The 14,833-nt window shown below is 37.8% G+C and overlaps 1 protein-coding gene across 2 annotated transcripts in view; it reads left to right on the forward strand.

Annotated features, from left to right (window-relative positions):
- Window positions 1–1,019: 1,019 nt before the first annotated feature.
- LOC101856194 (peroxiredoxin-like 2C) overlaps window positions 1,020–14,833 on the forward strand; it is a 20,979-nt gene continuing 7,165 nt past the window's right edge. Inside the window, exons 1-6 of one of the 2 annotated variants that reach the window (XM_005102347.3) lie at window positions 1,020–1,115; window positions 4,350–4,770; window positions 8,153–8,189; window positions 10,144–10,175; window positions 12,849–12,902; window positions 13,231–13,339. In XM_005102347.3, the coding sequence (XP_005102404.1) occupies window positions 4,450–4,770; window positions 8,153–8,189; window positions 10,144–10,175; window positions 12,849–12,902; window positions 13,231–13,339 (553 nt within the window). In that variant the 5' untranslated portion in view covers window positions 1,020–1,115; window positions 4,350–4,449. Of the gene's footprint in view, window positions 1,129–4,349; window positions 4,771–8,152; window positions 8,190–10,143; window positions 10,176–12,848; window positions 12,903–13,230; window positions 13,340–14,833 lie in introns of both variants that reach the window. The other variant, XM_005102348.3, reaches the window with a different exon arrangement.

Here is a 14,833-nt window from a genome sequence, read left to right on the forward strand (position 1 = left end):
GATTAGTTCAAAACTCAAAGGTTGTTCGCATTTTTCTACCATACCCCCTTATGTGAAAAAAAGACAATTTCTGTTCATAAAATTGAACATGCAATCATCAAAAGAAAACAAAAAAACAAAAACAACAACAAACAAACAAAAGAAAACCAAAACTAAAAACAAGGTTACGAACGCAAACTGACCAACTGATTTCAAAGGGAACACTACCGTATGCTTTCTTCTGTACAAGAAAGTTTCGTCCAAGGAATAATTTGTTTCCTTCTTTGAAAAGTATCGTACAAATAAATCACGAACCCATGCGTGTCCCGGCGTTTGGGGTAAAAGGACTTTTCTACTTCCACGCTATAGATCTATGCGTGTTTCAGTTTTATAGCTTTAATGATTCAACTCTGTTGCACCCCCCCCCCCCCTCCCTTTCCTTACGGGTCGGCCACACACACACACACACACACACACACACACACACACACACACACACACACACACACACACACACACACACATACACACACAAAAACAAACAAACACAAACACACGTACACACACCACCACCAACAACAACAACAACAGTAGCAACAACACTGACAGTAACAACAACAACAACAGCAACAACAACAACGACCACCAAATGAGGCAAAATAGAAATTAATGGTTCGTCAGGACTCTCATTAATTAATTTCACAGATGAGGGCAAAATGTAAATTGCGAAACAAAGAGGCTACGAATTACACTCTCCGTTGGTACAAGGCAAAGAAGTTATGTACGATGTTCAAGGGTGGCTTCCCTTGTACAAGGTATATTGACAATGCCGGAAAGGATTTTACAGAAATTTGTATACAGAAATCTTTACACAAATTGATTGAAGGGTAATACAGAGCAGTGTGATAGTTGTACATTCATAGAAGAGGATGATTTTCTATTTATGTATTGCTTGCAAGATTCGAGCTGATTTTTTACGATACATAGACTACTAAACTAAAGAGTCTTGCGTGCTGTAAAAGGACCTGGCATGAAATGTATGTTTGTTTGGAATGTTGTCATGTCGAAACAGCGTCCCCCGAAACGGCGTGTCAACCCATGTTGCTCTGTTCCTTTCGATATTGCCACACTTTTTGGTATTTCATTGCAGTTATGTTTTATGGCTTTCATCATAATTTCATCTTGTAGTTTTGTTAGCAAGGTTACATGTCTTATATGCCATCCTTTCATGTCTTTGTTAGAAGGTGGACGGTTGGTCTTCTCCTTTACCGGGCTTTACTTTTACTTTCTACTTTTACACTCCCTTCTCCACCTCAATTTAAATTTAGGTCGGCTCTATTTCTCCGAACGCTCGGGAAAGTAAACTTGAACTCTATTTCTTCAAGCGGTTTCCATTCTCGAGATTTTTTGTTTATTTGCGAATGGAGTGGCCTGCGTGTGAGTGTGTGTGTATATATAATTATATGAGGGGAGGGGGGGCTGTTGGAGGGCATGGGGGTGTTTATGGATATTTTTGTGAATTAGTTTTTGCTTTAGGGGTGACTAAATGCAAAATAGGTTACTTCCAAAGTTGAGCAGTCTTGTTTCCCCGCAGTACCTTTTGTCAAGGCATTTTCAAATGAAGTATTTGTAGGCTTAATAGTCCAGGAACGTTGCCCCAACCACAATAATTGAAATATCTGAAAATTCAGACTAAAAGTCTCTAGCTCTAGAAATTGAATCCGATGCATAAACCAAAAAAAAATACTTCTTCCCAGTCCTCGCAGAATGGCAAAATAAAATATGACGCTGACGAACTCTCGCAAATAACCAAAAAATCTCGAGAACAGAAACCGTTAGGGGAAATAAAGGTCAAATTTATTTTCTCGAGCGTTCTGAGAAATTGTCACTTCGTTAATTTTAATATACTTTAAGCCCTTGGTCGCTTTTAAGGACAAGCGGCCTAACCCAGATATCGAGGGTTTCCAGAAATCTTGACCTTCGCCTAAAGTGGACATTGCCATACCTATTATAGGAGAAGTTTGGTTTCATTGGTTTGTATATATTTGTTTGGTATATAGAGAAAACTCTCCTTGTCTTCTAAAGAAACTGAATAAGGGGCAAAAATTTTACCTCCGATTTTCTCAAAACAACATTTTTCGGAATAGCCCCTTTGTGCTTTTAAAAGCGACCATATATAGCCAGCTCTATTCGGACTTGAATCCCAGTAGATTTTTTATCTATTTAAAGTCAGAATATGGGTTTTATCTATTCGGACTCGGGTCCGAAAAAGAAGGTTTTTTTATTCGGACTCGGCTTCTAAGTGAGTTAAATGTGAGTGTAAGAAGGAACCTTACCTGATATAACTGTCGTTGGGGGATTTTACGTAAAATCAGAATTAGAACTAGAATTTCCTACTATAGGACTGTGTAATTGTGTCGAAAGTCAAAAGACTGCACTCTCATTGCCCATTGATGGCAGTGTCTAAGTACAACTCAGGTTCTTTCCACCACCACTACAGCATCATCAGCACTTCCACCACCATGATATGACGTTTTCTCGAAACGTCATTTTTCTATAATTTTTTTAATAACTATCAGACCCTACACTTCAAACATTTATATTACGTCTTTGACAGGCTATCTCCACTCTAAAAATGACCATGGCTTTGTTTCCATTCATATAGAGCTTCTATCACAATGTGGGGGTGACTGACATTACAGTCCATTACAGCTCAGAAAGTATCTCACATAACTTCACTAAATTTTTTACGAAGCGAAACAATTAATCTTCTCAGATCTTTGCATACCAAGAGAATCTAAAAGTCCATTCATAAAAGTCAGTGCGAACTAAGATTCTGACACGTTTACTTTGATGTTAGCTTAAAGTGGGTAAAAAAAAAAAGTAATAGAAGGGGATTTGTTGCAAACACCTAAAACATATATGTCTAGACAAGCCTTTCATTGACCAGTTGCCGGGGAATGGGGAATGGCTATGATTGTGACTCGTCTCCTGTACCTCTGTTGACTTCCACACCCCAAAACACTTGTGCTTAACCCCTACCCCCGCTAAAAAAATCCACTCAGACACACGTACGAACCACCCAACCAACTTCTCTTGACCTTGGCACACATTTTAGAAACGTCATATCTTACACACGTGTCAACGACGCACGTGCTGGTGTAAAAAAAGGCTTCTGATTGGATGCATAATATAAGACGTACACAAAGGCTAGGCCAAGTGTGTAATACCCCCGGGGCGGTGCCACTGACTGAAGTCTCATTAGGTCATTCCCAAAGAGAGGACATTAACCTGTTCTTATGCACTGTAGAATTGTAAATGGGCTAATTTATCAATGTCATGCTCATAACTGTGCCTGAACTGCAACAGGGAACTGCTGCTTTTTCCTTCCTGATCTTTACTATCGGCATTAATCCTCTACTTCTTTTGTACGTTTGTCACACTCTTGTGACCCTCTATTTCCGGGGTGCATTGATAGTAGTTGAAGCAGAGTTTGTACTGTTGAAGCTAGAGAGGTGAGCAGAGTAAACCTGATTCCCTGTGAAGACTTCTCTGTAGACATCCACCTCTTGGTGCTCATGTGACCTTATGCAGTTGTGAGCGCCGTAAAATTTCTTCTGAAGCTAAAACTAAGTGTGTAATGTTCCATGGTGCTAGTGCAATCGATGGTCTCTTAAAATAGAGTAGATAAGGTTCGTTGCGACTTTGTTGATTCCCAGTTTGCTCATTTATATGTTCGTTGAATCCGAGTTATTTTGTTGAATAAAAGATCCGGGGAATCTGTCCCCATTTCGTTGAATCCGAGTTCGTTGAACCCGAGTTCCACTGAATTGCCGTCACCAATTTTTAAGTATAGAATGCTGCACAGGCCCTTTTCAAGATAGTGTGCTGTAGGGAAAAGAATCAAGATAAACTAAACACATTCTCTAGATGAGTTTCAGAGTCAAATCTTATTTTTAGTAGGTGCCCCCCACCCCATTTCCATTAGGTCTTTAGACAAATCGACAAATTATGACAGTTGCCCTTTGTGGGTAATATAATGGTTTGTCTTTATAGGAATATGCTCTGCAAAGTAAAAATTTGTTATTGAATTTAAGTTTTTCCTTCACCTTGCTGTCCTGATGGCTACCACGTCAGTTTTATTTCAACAATACAGTTTCTTATATTTGATTCATTTTTATCTCATAGAAGAGGCTCTTATTTACAGCATAGTTCTTTTGGTATGTATAGATCACACTACATACGCTCAAACTCAATTATTTTTTACAAGCATTCTCCATTTGTGTAATCAAGTTCAAGAGGACTAATTTTTGGTTTCAGTATATTAATGTGAGATAAATGTCATGTTCAATTTCATCTTTATGCTGCAGGAGTAATCAAAGAAGTAGAGCAGAATTCGGAAAAAGGTTCTAGGAGGAAGACTTTGTTTGGCTGAACAAGTCAGTTCTTCTGTGAGAACTGCATACAACTATGGCTGCAGCTTCCACTTCAAGCCCTCCAGCCCCAGACTCAGCAAGTCTGCCATCTCAGTCCTCCATGACCAATGGGTCAAATTACAGTCACAGCAATTCACAAAATACCAGCAAACGTGACAATCCGTATGATCCAGAAGAACCTGATATTGTTGCTGTTGAAAATGTTGACAGTTTGAAAATGTCAAGAGGAGTGAGACCGGAGGCAGAAATAAACTGGGAGATGCTGAATGAACAGTTTGTGTTTGATGAAATGGGGAACAAGATTAGATTCACAGATATCTTCAAAAAGCAAAAGACAATTGTGCTGTTTGTGAGGGTAAGTTCTACATGACACCATATCAAAAGATTAACCTTTGGTCTTGGATACTTTTGATTTAATTATGTTATTCAAGACAGAAATGTGTTTGCATTCTATTTATTCTAGATATAATATGATCATTTGCTTACATTCTGTCTTGTTAACATTCTCATTTCAGCCTTAATTAAAAGAAACTATTATGTCAATTCTTATCGAGAATCCTAAAATAGGACCATCTCTTGTTCATTCAGTCAAGTATTGAGTTGGGGCAGAAAGTTAAGCTGGTCGTGGGCACCGTAAAACGTATTTCAGATAGGACAACAGTTGACTTCTGCTGCGTGTACATGAAAGTCATGTACAGTAGAATGTGTCAAGCACTTCTTTGTTGAAATAGATACAGTCAACTCCACTTTTGTTGAACTCACTTGAGTTTATCTTCAGTTAGGGTGATCTTTAACTCTGGTCTCAGCACTTCTTCTTCTTTAAACATTTGTTAAAAATCAAACAGTTATCATGTTGAGTTCAACACGCTTGAGTTTCCCCAAGCTACAAGTATGCAACAGTTGTATTGATTTGAAATTCTTTTTGCGGGTGTATCTTCGGAGGTTTCCAATAAGTTTTGAAACGTGATACTTAACGTAGAAAAAAAAACTGTTTGCCTCGAGCCGATCAACATTGATAGGCCATAATACAGGGCCTACCTCCTCAATGAAATGGTGAGTGGAGTGCAAGAGCGTGTGTGTGTGGCGTCACGATGCAATTTTTAGTGTTGCTTCCCCTCCCATCTAGGCTCATGGCCAAAGGGTTGTACACTACAAGGAAATGAGTAATACAGTAAAACCTCATTATAATTTATAAACATCCTCGGCTCAAAACATACTTTGGACTGTAACTCAGTGCAACATTCACTTTCTGAAGTCCTGAGTCCCAGTTAGAACCTTTAATCTTCAAAAGCTGTCTAAAACGTACCTGTTTTTCAGTAATAGTGTACAAGGGATTTTAGTGGTCCAGCGTTTGTTTTTAACAGACATCGGTGGCCTACTTAGTGAGAATAAAGGATATGGCAGAAAGCAAACTTTTATCCTACTCAAGAATGCAATGTAATCTGCTGCAGTGAGAGGGCGAGTTTGTTTTAGGTTTTTTTCAGAGGCACATCATGTTAGTACACATGTGTTATTATTTTTGCCGTGAGTGAATGCTTGCAACCACCCCCCCCCCCCCATCTCTCTTTCTGTCTGTCTGTCTGTCTGTCTGTCTGTCTGTCTGTCTGTCTGTCTGTCAGTCTGTCTCTCTCTCTCTTTCTGTTTCTCTCTCTCTTTCTGTCTGTCTGTCTCTCTTTCTCTCACTCTCTCTCTCTTTCTCTCACACACACACAAACACATACGCATGAGCACGCGTTGATTTATCAAGTGAATAAATATTGCTCAGTAACTCTTCCTGTTGCCACCATTTTTACCGCAGTACTAACTTTAAAGTAAGCAGGGGAAAAAATTATGCTATATCCCTTTTGATTTTGTTGTCTTGACGGTTAAGATAAGACGTTGAAGACGTTGAACTTCAGATTTGTTTGTTCACTCTCTCGACCTCATCAACTCATCCATAGTCAACTATATTTAGTTCTTTGGTTTTTCCCTTTGACATCGTCATTGAGGTAAAGAGAACTGCCTGTATTTTCTGCTTAGGAAATTTAGTTGCCTAGAGAGCCATTCCCACTGAAAATAGGTTCCACTTTGGCACAGAAAGGACAAAATAAGCATGGTTTAGGAAATTGAATCTGGTATGATCAAATTTGTCTCCCTTCAAACAAATATATAATATCAATTGCAGTGACCATGGCACTAGCTTAACAAATACACACTAGCTTTACTCTTTGAAGACGAAGCGGACACATACATCCGATCAGCAGCAGCAGCCCAAAGCTTATAATGCTGCACATTTCCAACCTTTATACACAAGAAACACGAATTTGCATTTCGTAGCACGCACATTATTGGCTGCCTTTTTAAGTTTAAGGTAAAGAACACAAAATTGAAATATCTGAATGAATTAGGAAGTTATGGATTTTGTTTTTTAAGTATCCCAAAATAACGCGTCTTCAGCGGTGAAAAATTGGGCGTCGTCAATGAGTTAACAATTAATAAAGTCCAAACCACAAAGGAAAACTACAAGGATGTCTCATCTCCTGGTTTCATTTATTAGCAAAATGATACTGCGTAACATCAGTGTTATTGAATGAGTCAAGGTAGGCTTACACAATACATAAACAACCTACAGTACACGGACAATACAGTCTTGACAGCTGATTCTGAGTCCAATCTCCAGGAGATTCTTACTAGAGGGACAGAGAAAAGTGAAGAGAAGGTGCTATAACTCAACTGAATGAACACCAAGATATGGAGTGCATAGTGATCTAAAAAAGTACAGACATCCCAGAACACAACATCGCTCGTGTAAGAAGGAAAGAATGAAACAAGTCTACTGTTTTAAATAAATACCTTGGTTGCACAATATGATACGAGATAATAATAATGATAATGATGATGATGATAATAATAATAGTGATAAAAATAATTGTAAATCTCATGGACAAAGGGGAATAAAGAAATATATGGCGAGAAGTGGTCTAAATGGCAGGTTGTGAAAAATCTTATAATCAGAACCATGAGAAAGAAACAGCTGAGTTTCTTTGGCCACATATTTATAAATCCAAATGGATTTGAGAAACTGATGCTGTGTGGAAAATAACGGGAAGGAATAAAAGAGAAAAACAAAGAACAATATTCACAAATATCCTCAACAATTTTTTAGCAGACAACACAAGGAGAAAAACCTACTGCTGGTCAGGAAGGTTGACATTAGGAAGGAGTGGGATATCATGACCATCAGAGCCTGCTTCAGTCCTGATACCTGAAGAAGATGAAGGAAACCATGGCACTGGAGATAAACATTAATTAATTGTTCCAACACACTATGTTTTCTTTGTCCCTTTATGAACTGGTGGTAAGATATTCATCAAATAGACTGGCGTCTGTGGTGTAGCATTTTGGCACTTTGCTGTTGCGCGCAGAAGACTCGAGTTCAATTTACAATTTATGAGCATTTTTTAATCGAGTATTTCGATCTTTCTGTTGGGATGATGTATGATTATGTATCCCTCTCAGCCAGGGTGGCCCTGACAAGTAGAAAGAATAGTGACTTCCCTCTCAAATAACTTTGCTTCTGATCTATTCCTTTAAAAAAAAAACGACCTATCTGTATATGTATATATATATGTAGATAGAGAGAGAGAGGTTTTTATTTGTATCAATATAATACTACCTCCTCTTTGAGAATTGTAGATGCAAGTGTATTTTGTGCAATTTTAGATACATCCTCATAATTTTTTAATTTATTTTCCCAGCACTTCTTAGACTTCATTGCAAAAGAATATGTTGAAGGTAAGTACCATTGTGGGAAAGTTTTTGTGTGCTACTTCTTGCCTGGCTTCACTTTTTCACCAATTTTGTGCCTTTTAGATGCCATGCTCCATCAGCTTGCTTGGGGTTACTTGGCCCAGAATCAACTTTGCTGTTGTACGTTAAGAAATTGGATTTTCGTCAAGTATTGAAACGGTATAACTTACTCCCCATCCCACACAGCAAACCATTATGCTGATGTACTGAAAGCTCAATGTTTTCTAAATGTATTCTTTGTTGGAGTAGTTATTTTCTATGCCTTAGTTTTTGTTCTGGACACATGTGTTGTAGAGTATCCGATTTGTCTTTTTTTATAGTCACATTCACCTAAATACATGATCGTTTATTTAGTATCGGCATAATTGATCTCTTCAAAACAAATTGTTTATTTAAAATCGGCATAAGTGATCTCGTCAAAACGATTGTTTATTTAATATCAACTTGGTTGCTCTTTTCAAAACCTGTATTGAACTGATTGCGAAATCATGTTGTTTTCCATGAAAAGTTTTGAATCTGCACAGGTAATAATTATAGTAATAGTAAAGTTATATAATAGAAGAAAAATGCACACCTGCATTTTTGACAAAATAGGCTTGGTGCTGGCTCTGTTTCACCATGGAATGCACAAGAGAAATACACTTGGTGTTTGTTCATGAATTTTACCATGTCTTTGGCAGCCTGTATACAACTGAGAAAGATTTACTGCAATTAAAAACAAAAAAACGGTTCAAGTACATGGGCAGAGGTATGCTTCTTGTGCATGGGATATTTTTTAAAAACTGCTGTCTCCTGCATGTGACAGCAAATCCCCTAACAGCTATACCACAGACACCTGTGAAGTTATCCTTGAAAACACCAAAAAATTACATACATTCATAAGCAAATGCATTTTAAAAAGCAACAAAAGAAAAGGTTTTGTTTTCTAAAAGACAGGAAAACATTAAAAACGTCTTCTATGTTACATTTATGCCTTGACTCAAATTCTATGTCTGGATTGGCCTGTGTTATTATGAATTTTGCATTTTTCAGAGCTGCTATTGTCAAACGGCAAATCTAGGTAGGACGTGTTAGAATTTCATCTCTTACTCAGAAAGTTATTTTAACTGCTTTCTTTAAGCAGTGTGTGATGCCATATAAGCAGACAAGAGTTTAGATTGTCCATAAAAACATTGCTTGATGTCAGAATCTACTGAGGAACTCCATACCAATAGAGCCAAGGTTTGGACACTGCAAGTGCTGAAGATAACCAATATTGTTGGGGTTAGGTTTCAGTCAAAATGATAGCATAGATTTCAAAGCAGGAGGTTTGTTGGGGGTCCACCTTTGACACCAGGAAAGGGAATAATTTTCCTTTCTTGGCTAAAAGTATGCTTCACACAGAAAGGCAAATTGTGGAGTAAGCATCTTTACTAAATTCTAGAAAAAAACACAGAAAAGCAATGAGAGCTATGTTCATGAATCACTTTCGAAGCTTGAATGTCCCTGGAGACTGTAAATATAAATTTTTGGTGTTATTGATCAACGTTTTTCAGTAATATCTAACTAGAAATTTGTTTTCAATGACATAGAAGATGTTGAGCCTCAAAGGGAGAAATTTATTTTAAAATTGCCTAACAAGCGGAAAAATGTCATTTTCTTCTAATTCATTATAAATTTAGACGAACACCTGATTTCACCACGGTGCCCCACATTTTTCTTTGTATATAATATCAATATTATATCAACATTATTATAATATGACTATCCACTTTATTTTTAGCACTGATATTTTGTAAATACTCCACGTTCCAATCATGATTTAATGGATAGGATGCATTAGTCAATATCAGTAATCGGTTTGAAGAGACATGAACTTGTTATATCCTTAGATGATTTCTTTAGGCAAAATTATGAAACACACATACAACCTCATGTCCATTATGCTTTCATTGAACAGATGTGGCCATCATTCCTCTGGAGTATCTTCAGGTGAGCCTCACAGAATCATGAGTGAACAGCTGAATATATATATATCATATATGAGGGGCACAATGATGTTTTTTTTGCAATTCCAAGAAAATTGAAAAACAAACTTTAAAGAATTATAACTCTTTTTCTGCTACAATGATCTCCCCCTGCTTACATTGACTTGAAGTATGACCATTTGTGTTGACAATGAGAAATTTTCACAGTCCTTGTGTTATGGGTATTTCAGTGAGAGCAAAATAGAAAAGGTATGTAGCAAACTGACGGCGCTGGTTTTTTCCTTGTCAGCTGTTGGCAAGGTCTCCATCTTCTAGGAAGTCAATAAATCGTGAGCGTCTTTACTCATATGTGAATACAAACAAAACTAAATGATTCAAACAAGAAAATTGCACACCATTTTGTTATATTTACTTTGTTGTTTTTTAAAATAATTTTATTTAATACTCATTTTTGTATGACGACTCATCGCTCTAGTGTGATGGAAGTTTGTCTTCCAGCATGGTGCAATTCAGAGAAAAGCTGATGAGCCAGAACACCTTTAAGACATTCATGTCTGCATATTTGGCAGCTTTGATAGTCAACGGGCTCTTATAGAGGGGTTTCAGGGGCTGGAGTCTTGCAGCGCACTTCTTTTCCACCGGCGGCATAATGATTGCGGTGTCTAACGGACCATTCCAGCTCTCTCTATACTGCATGAGCTGTGGATGGGCCTGTGAGATGTAAATTTCAAGCAGAGGTCGAGTAGGTATAAGGCAGGAGACACAGTAGTATGGTTTAATCTTTTCTGACGCATTCTGGAATACGGATTATGTCATCCCCACTATCTGGAACAACGAGGGTTTCCGAAGGGCTGTCTTGAATTTGCTCTACCCAACTGGCTGGCATATCTACAGAGACCTTCTCATTCACCCTATCGCACTCCATGTAGCTGTGGCCTCTCACTGGAAACAAGATTTTCACTTTTCCGGACCTTTCCTGGTGAACAACAACACGATTTGGTAGAGAAACCAGATTGCCATCCAGTTCTTGTCTGCACGAATCACTTCAACCGGCAGAATGTGTAGAAAGTAATGTAGCAGCATGCTGGCCACATCATCTCTACCCTTTTTGCTGACTGTCTCGTACCAGTGCAGGTGTACTATTTCATCACTTACAAGATTTTAAAGGAAAAGAGAGATATCTGGCAACAATTGTACAAATCGTTTGCTGGGATGTGTTGGGCAGCCCAAGTTCTTCGAAAAAATCAAAGGTTAGCTCAACATGGGTGCTCGATGAATGATTTCCCCATTTAGCAGGGCATATATATATAAGACCAATGCAGGGTTTCAGCACGGTGCGATGTCGTGTCCTTGGGAAAGGCACTCTACATGGATTTTTTTATTTGGCTCGGTCTTTAGGTGGTTCAGAATCATTTTGTTAATATTATATATGTCTATATAATATATATATAGTGGTTCAGAATCATTTAAAGTTAATATTATATGTATACATGTCTCTCTCTCTCTATATATATATATATATATATATATATATATATAAATATATGTGTGTGTGTGTGACGTTGTAGTGGCATCAGGCGCTGGTCAATATTTTTGGGCATATGGGGTTATTGTTGTCATCTTAAAACCTGTTTATTTGTCTTCCTGTTGGTGAAAAAATATCCATCTATGTTGAATACTTTACTTTTACTTTTTCAACCTCTGTTGCCGTTAAACGTCGAAGGGAGATGCAGTTTTCTATGGTAGGCCAACTCCGCTGCTCTTTCAGTTGTGATATTATGTTTTTTCAGGGTTTCCTTGACACCTTTGATCCTTCTTTTGCGCTGTCTTTCTCTTCCTTTATAGCCTGAGTGCTTGGTGTTGTAGGCTCTTGGGGCTGGCTGGCCAGATGACATACATAAAAGGTGGCCAAACCGTTTTGTTCTCTATCTTTCTATGTAATGCAGGTAGGACTCAATGCCAATATCTGCTCTTACTTATTCATTTCTCTGCCTGTCTCGTCTTGTATCTATGTTGAATAGAAGTTAAAATATTTGCGATTGAAGAAGATCAGGGTCGCTGGTTTAAGAGGTAAAATAAGCGAGAAAATCTCTGCCAAAGTTTGATAACTGCCAATGCCTGACAGTCCTTGGAAATTGAAAATTTACATTTTTTGTGCTTTTAATCAATGTTTTTCTGTGAAAGCCACATAAAAATGGGATTTTAAAAGGACATAAAAGGTGTTGAGCCAAAAAAAGAAAATAAGAAAAAAATTGCCCATTTCATTGATTTCATTATTTTGACAAGCGCCTGATTTCACCACGATTCCTCACATATAGTTTTAGATATATATGAATTTTTTTATTGTTTCTTTGTTTGATTTTGGAGGTCATACGTGTAACTTTTTTCATTTTGTAATCAACATCTGGATCTCATAGTGGCAGAAAGAGCAAGCAGGTTATGTAGTGAAAGTGACCAAGTATAGAGGTTTATTTTCCAATTTCTTGCCCTTGATGCTGGTGTTGAAGTAATAGTGGCGCTGTACCAGTTTCACTATGCGCTCTGGATGGGGGGAGGGGGGGGGGGGTTGTCTTTAAAAACCAATACTAGTGAGGGGCTGTGAATAAATTTGTTGCCTTGACATTCTTGAATTTCCAGATTCCTCATTTGAAATTTTATAGGCCTCTTTCTATTCCAGAATGCAGATGTGCGACTGGTTGTGATAGGACCTGCCCCTCATAACTACATTAAGGTGAGCATGTGTGGGGTACATATGCTCTGTGGTGGTGGTGGGGGGGGGGGGTTTCTCCTTTTCTCTCAAAGTACATGACATTATAATATTTCTCTGTTGAAATGAAAGTCAGTGTACGTTGTAAGTTTTACCAAGTGAAAAGCTTTATGGTGGCTTAAGTCTAGCCACTTGTTTATCATGAAAAACACATGATTTAAAAGGATGTAACAGGCTCTTTTTTTTAAACTTGTTTCAGAATTATGAAATGGAAGTGTGATTTGCCTCTATAGAAAATTGTGATTTGACATGGGTAAATTATGTTTATGTTACCTTACACCTTGTCTCTCAGGCCTTCAAGGAACTGACAAAACTTCAGTATACGTTATATGTAGACCCTGAACGTCTTGTGTACAAGGCTATGGGCTGTAAGGAGACGATAGCACCTGGAGGTCTGGCAAGTAAGTGTTGCATTTCTTTTTATTTATATGTCTAAATTTGTCTTACTTTTGCCTCACAGAAGTGACTTTTTGAGGGGGGGTTTTTAGAATACATGGATTACACATAATGTGGGAAAGCTTTCATTATACAGTGGTCCATGGCTTTTACAGGATGGCAAGGACCAACATAATATTGTTATTATAGCGTAATCCTATTATTGTTGGTGATCATGTTTACGTGCACTATAACTTAAGATTAACAAATGAGATCATTTTTATTATTTAGATTACCCACTACCAATCTATCCTTTATTTCTCCTTATTTTCCAGTGATATTTTTTCTCCTTATAACACTGGTCATCGCATGTTTTGCAGCATGAGATTCAAGACTTGATTTAACGGGAGGAGCGACCCTCAGTTTTGCTGATTTTGGGTTGAGGAATGCAAATTGATATGTTGGCTGAATTTTGAAGATCAACCAGTTCTTTGTCTAAAAATAGCAAGGAGACAATTGAGAAAGTCTTTATTTTCGTCGTACTTTGCCTTTGAAAACATGAGGGTGGGTCAAAGTATAGTGAATTTTCACAATAATTGTCGTTTTTCTCAAAATGTAATTTTTTTTTGCAGTTTTTCTGCTGCCTTCTTTTTCTTTACTGCATCAACACACTCCCCAGAGAGCCAGATCTTGTTCTTTTGGGGTTTTGGAGATGTTTTTGTGTGTGCAGCCGATATTTTCACGACCTGTCGTGAAAAAAAATTGTACTTTCGTTTTTATGACATGTGAAAAAAAAAGGCAATGCGTGTTTTCACGACATGCCAAAGACCACAGAGGTCTAGGCCTATTAGCTAAAATACAAATTTTTTGGGGGTAGATCTAGATCTAGTTTCCGATTTTTGACCTGTTCTTCCGCCATTCCGATTAAGGTGTCAAAACTACCGGATTTGCGATGGGTGCCAAGAGTGATTCCAACTTTCCTTTCGAAACTCGTAACCTACTTCCCGAAATTCTGTACTTGCCGCATCATCATCTATGCCGCAACATGTGTTTTAAAAAACTTGAGAGAGAGAGAGAGCACTTGCCTTTCTAGCTTCTTGGACGGTAGATCTGGAATCTCAATATGTTGTAGTTGTAGGCCTATTTGCGCGCTCCCGACCATTGTCCCAAAACTTTTTACGAAAAGCCCTCTATGCGTTGTGAAATCTTCAACCCACAACTCAGGTGTCAAAAGATGCTGGAATGAATAATACTTCTGGAGGTTTCAGCCTGTAGTTTTTATTTTATCTCGTTGTAAAAATTGCTTTGTTTTCAAAAGCAAATATTTCCAGTTCTACAGCATCAATTTTCACACGAAGACCACCATTTTATTTTGAAGATCTTTCTTTTCCTTTAAAAGATGTAGTCTTGGCAGATGTGGCAGTGTGATTCACTAAACTGTGAGTTGTTTAGATCCATCAAAATGCAAGGCTTGACGGCTGATCACAACAGTCTACTCTAAGGTATCGAATAAGCACACC

This window comes from Aplysia californica, unplaced genomic scaffold (assembly GCF_000002075.1).
Source record: "Aplysia californica isolate F4 #8 unplaced genomic scaffold, AplCal3.0 scaffold00322, whole genome shotgun sequence".
Lineage (NCBI taxonomy): Eukaryota > Metazoa > Mollusca > Gastropoda > Aplysiida > Aplysiidae > Aplysia > Aplysia californica.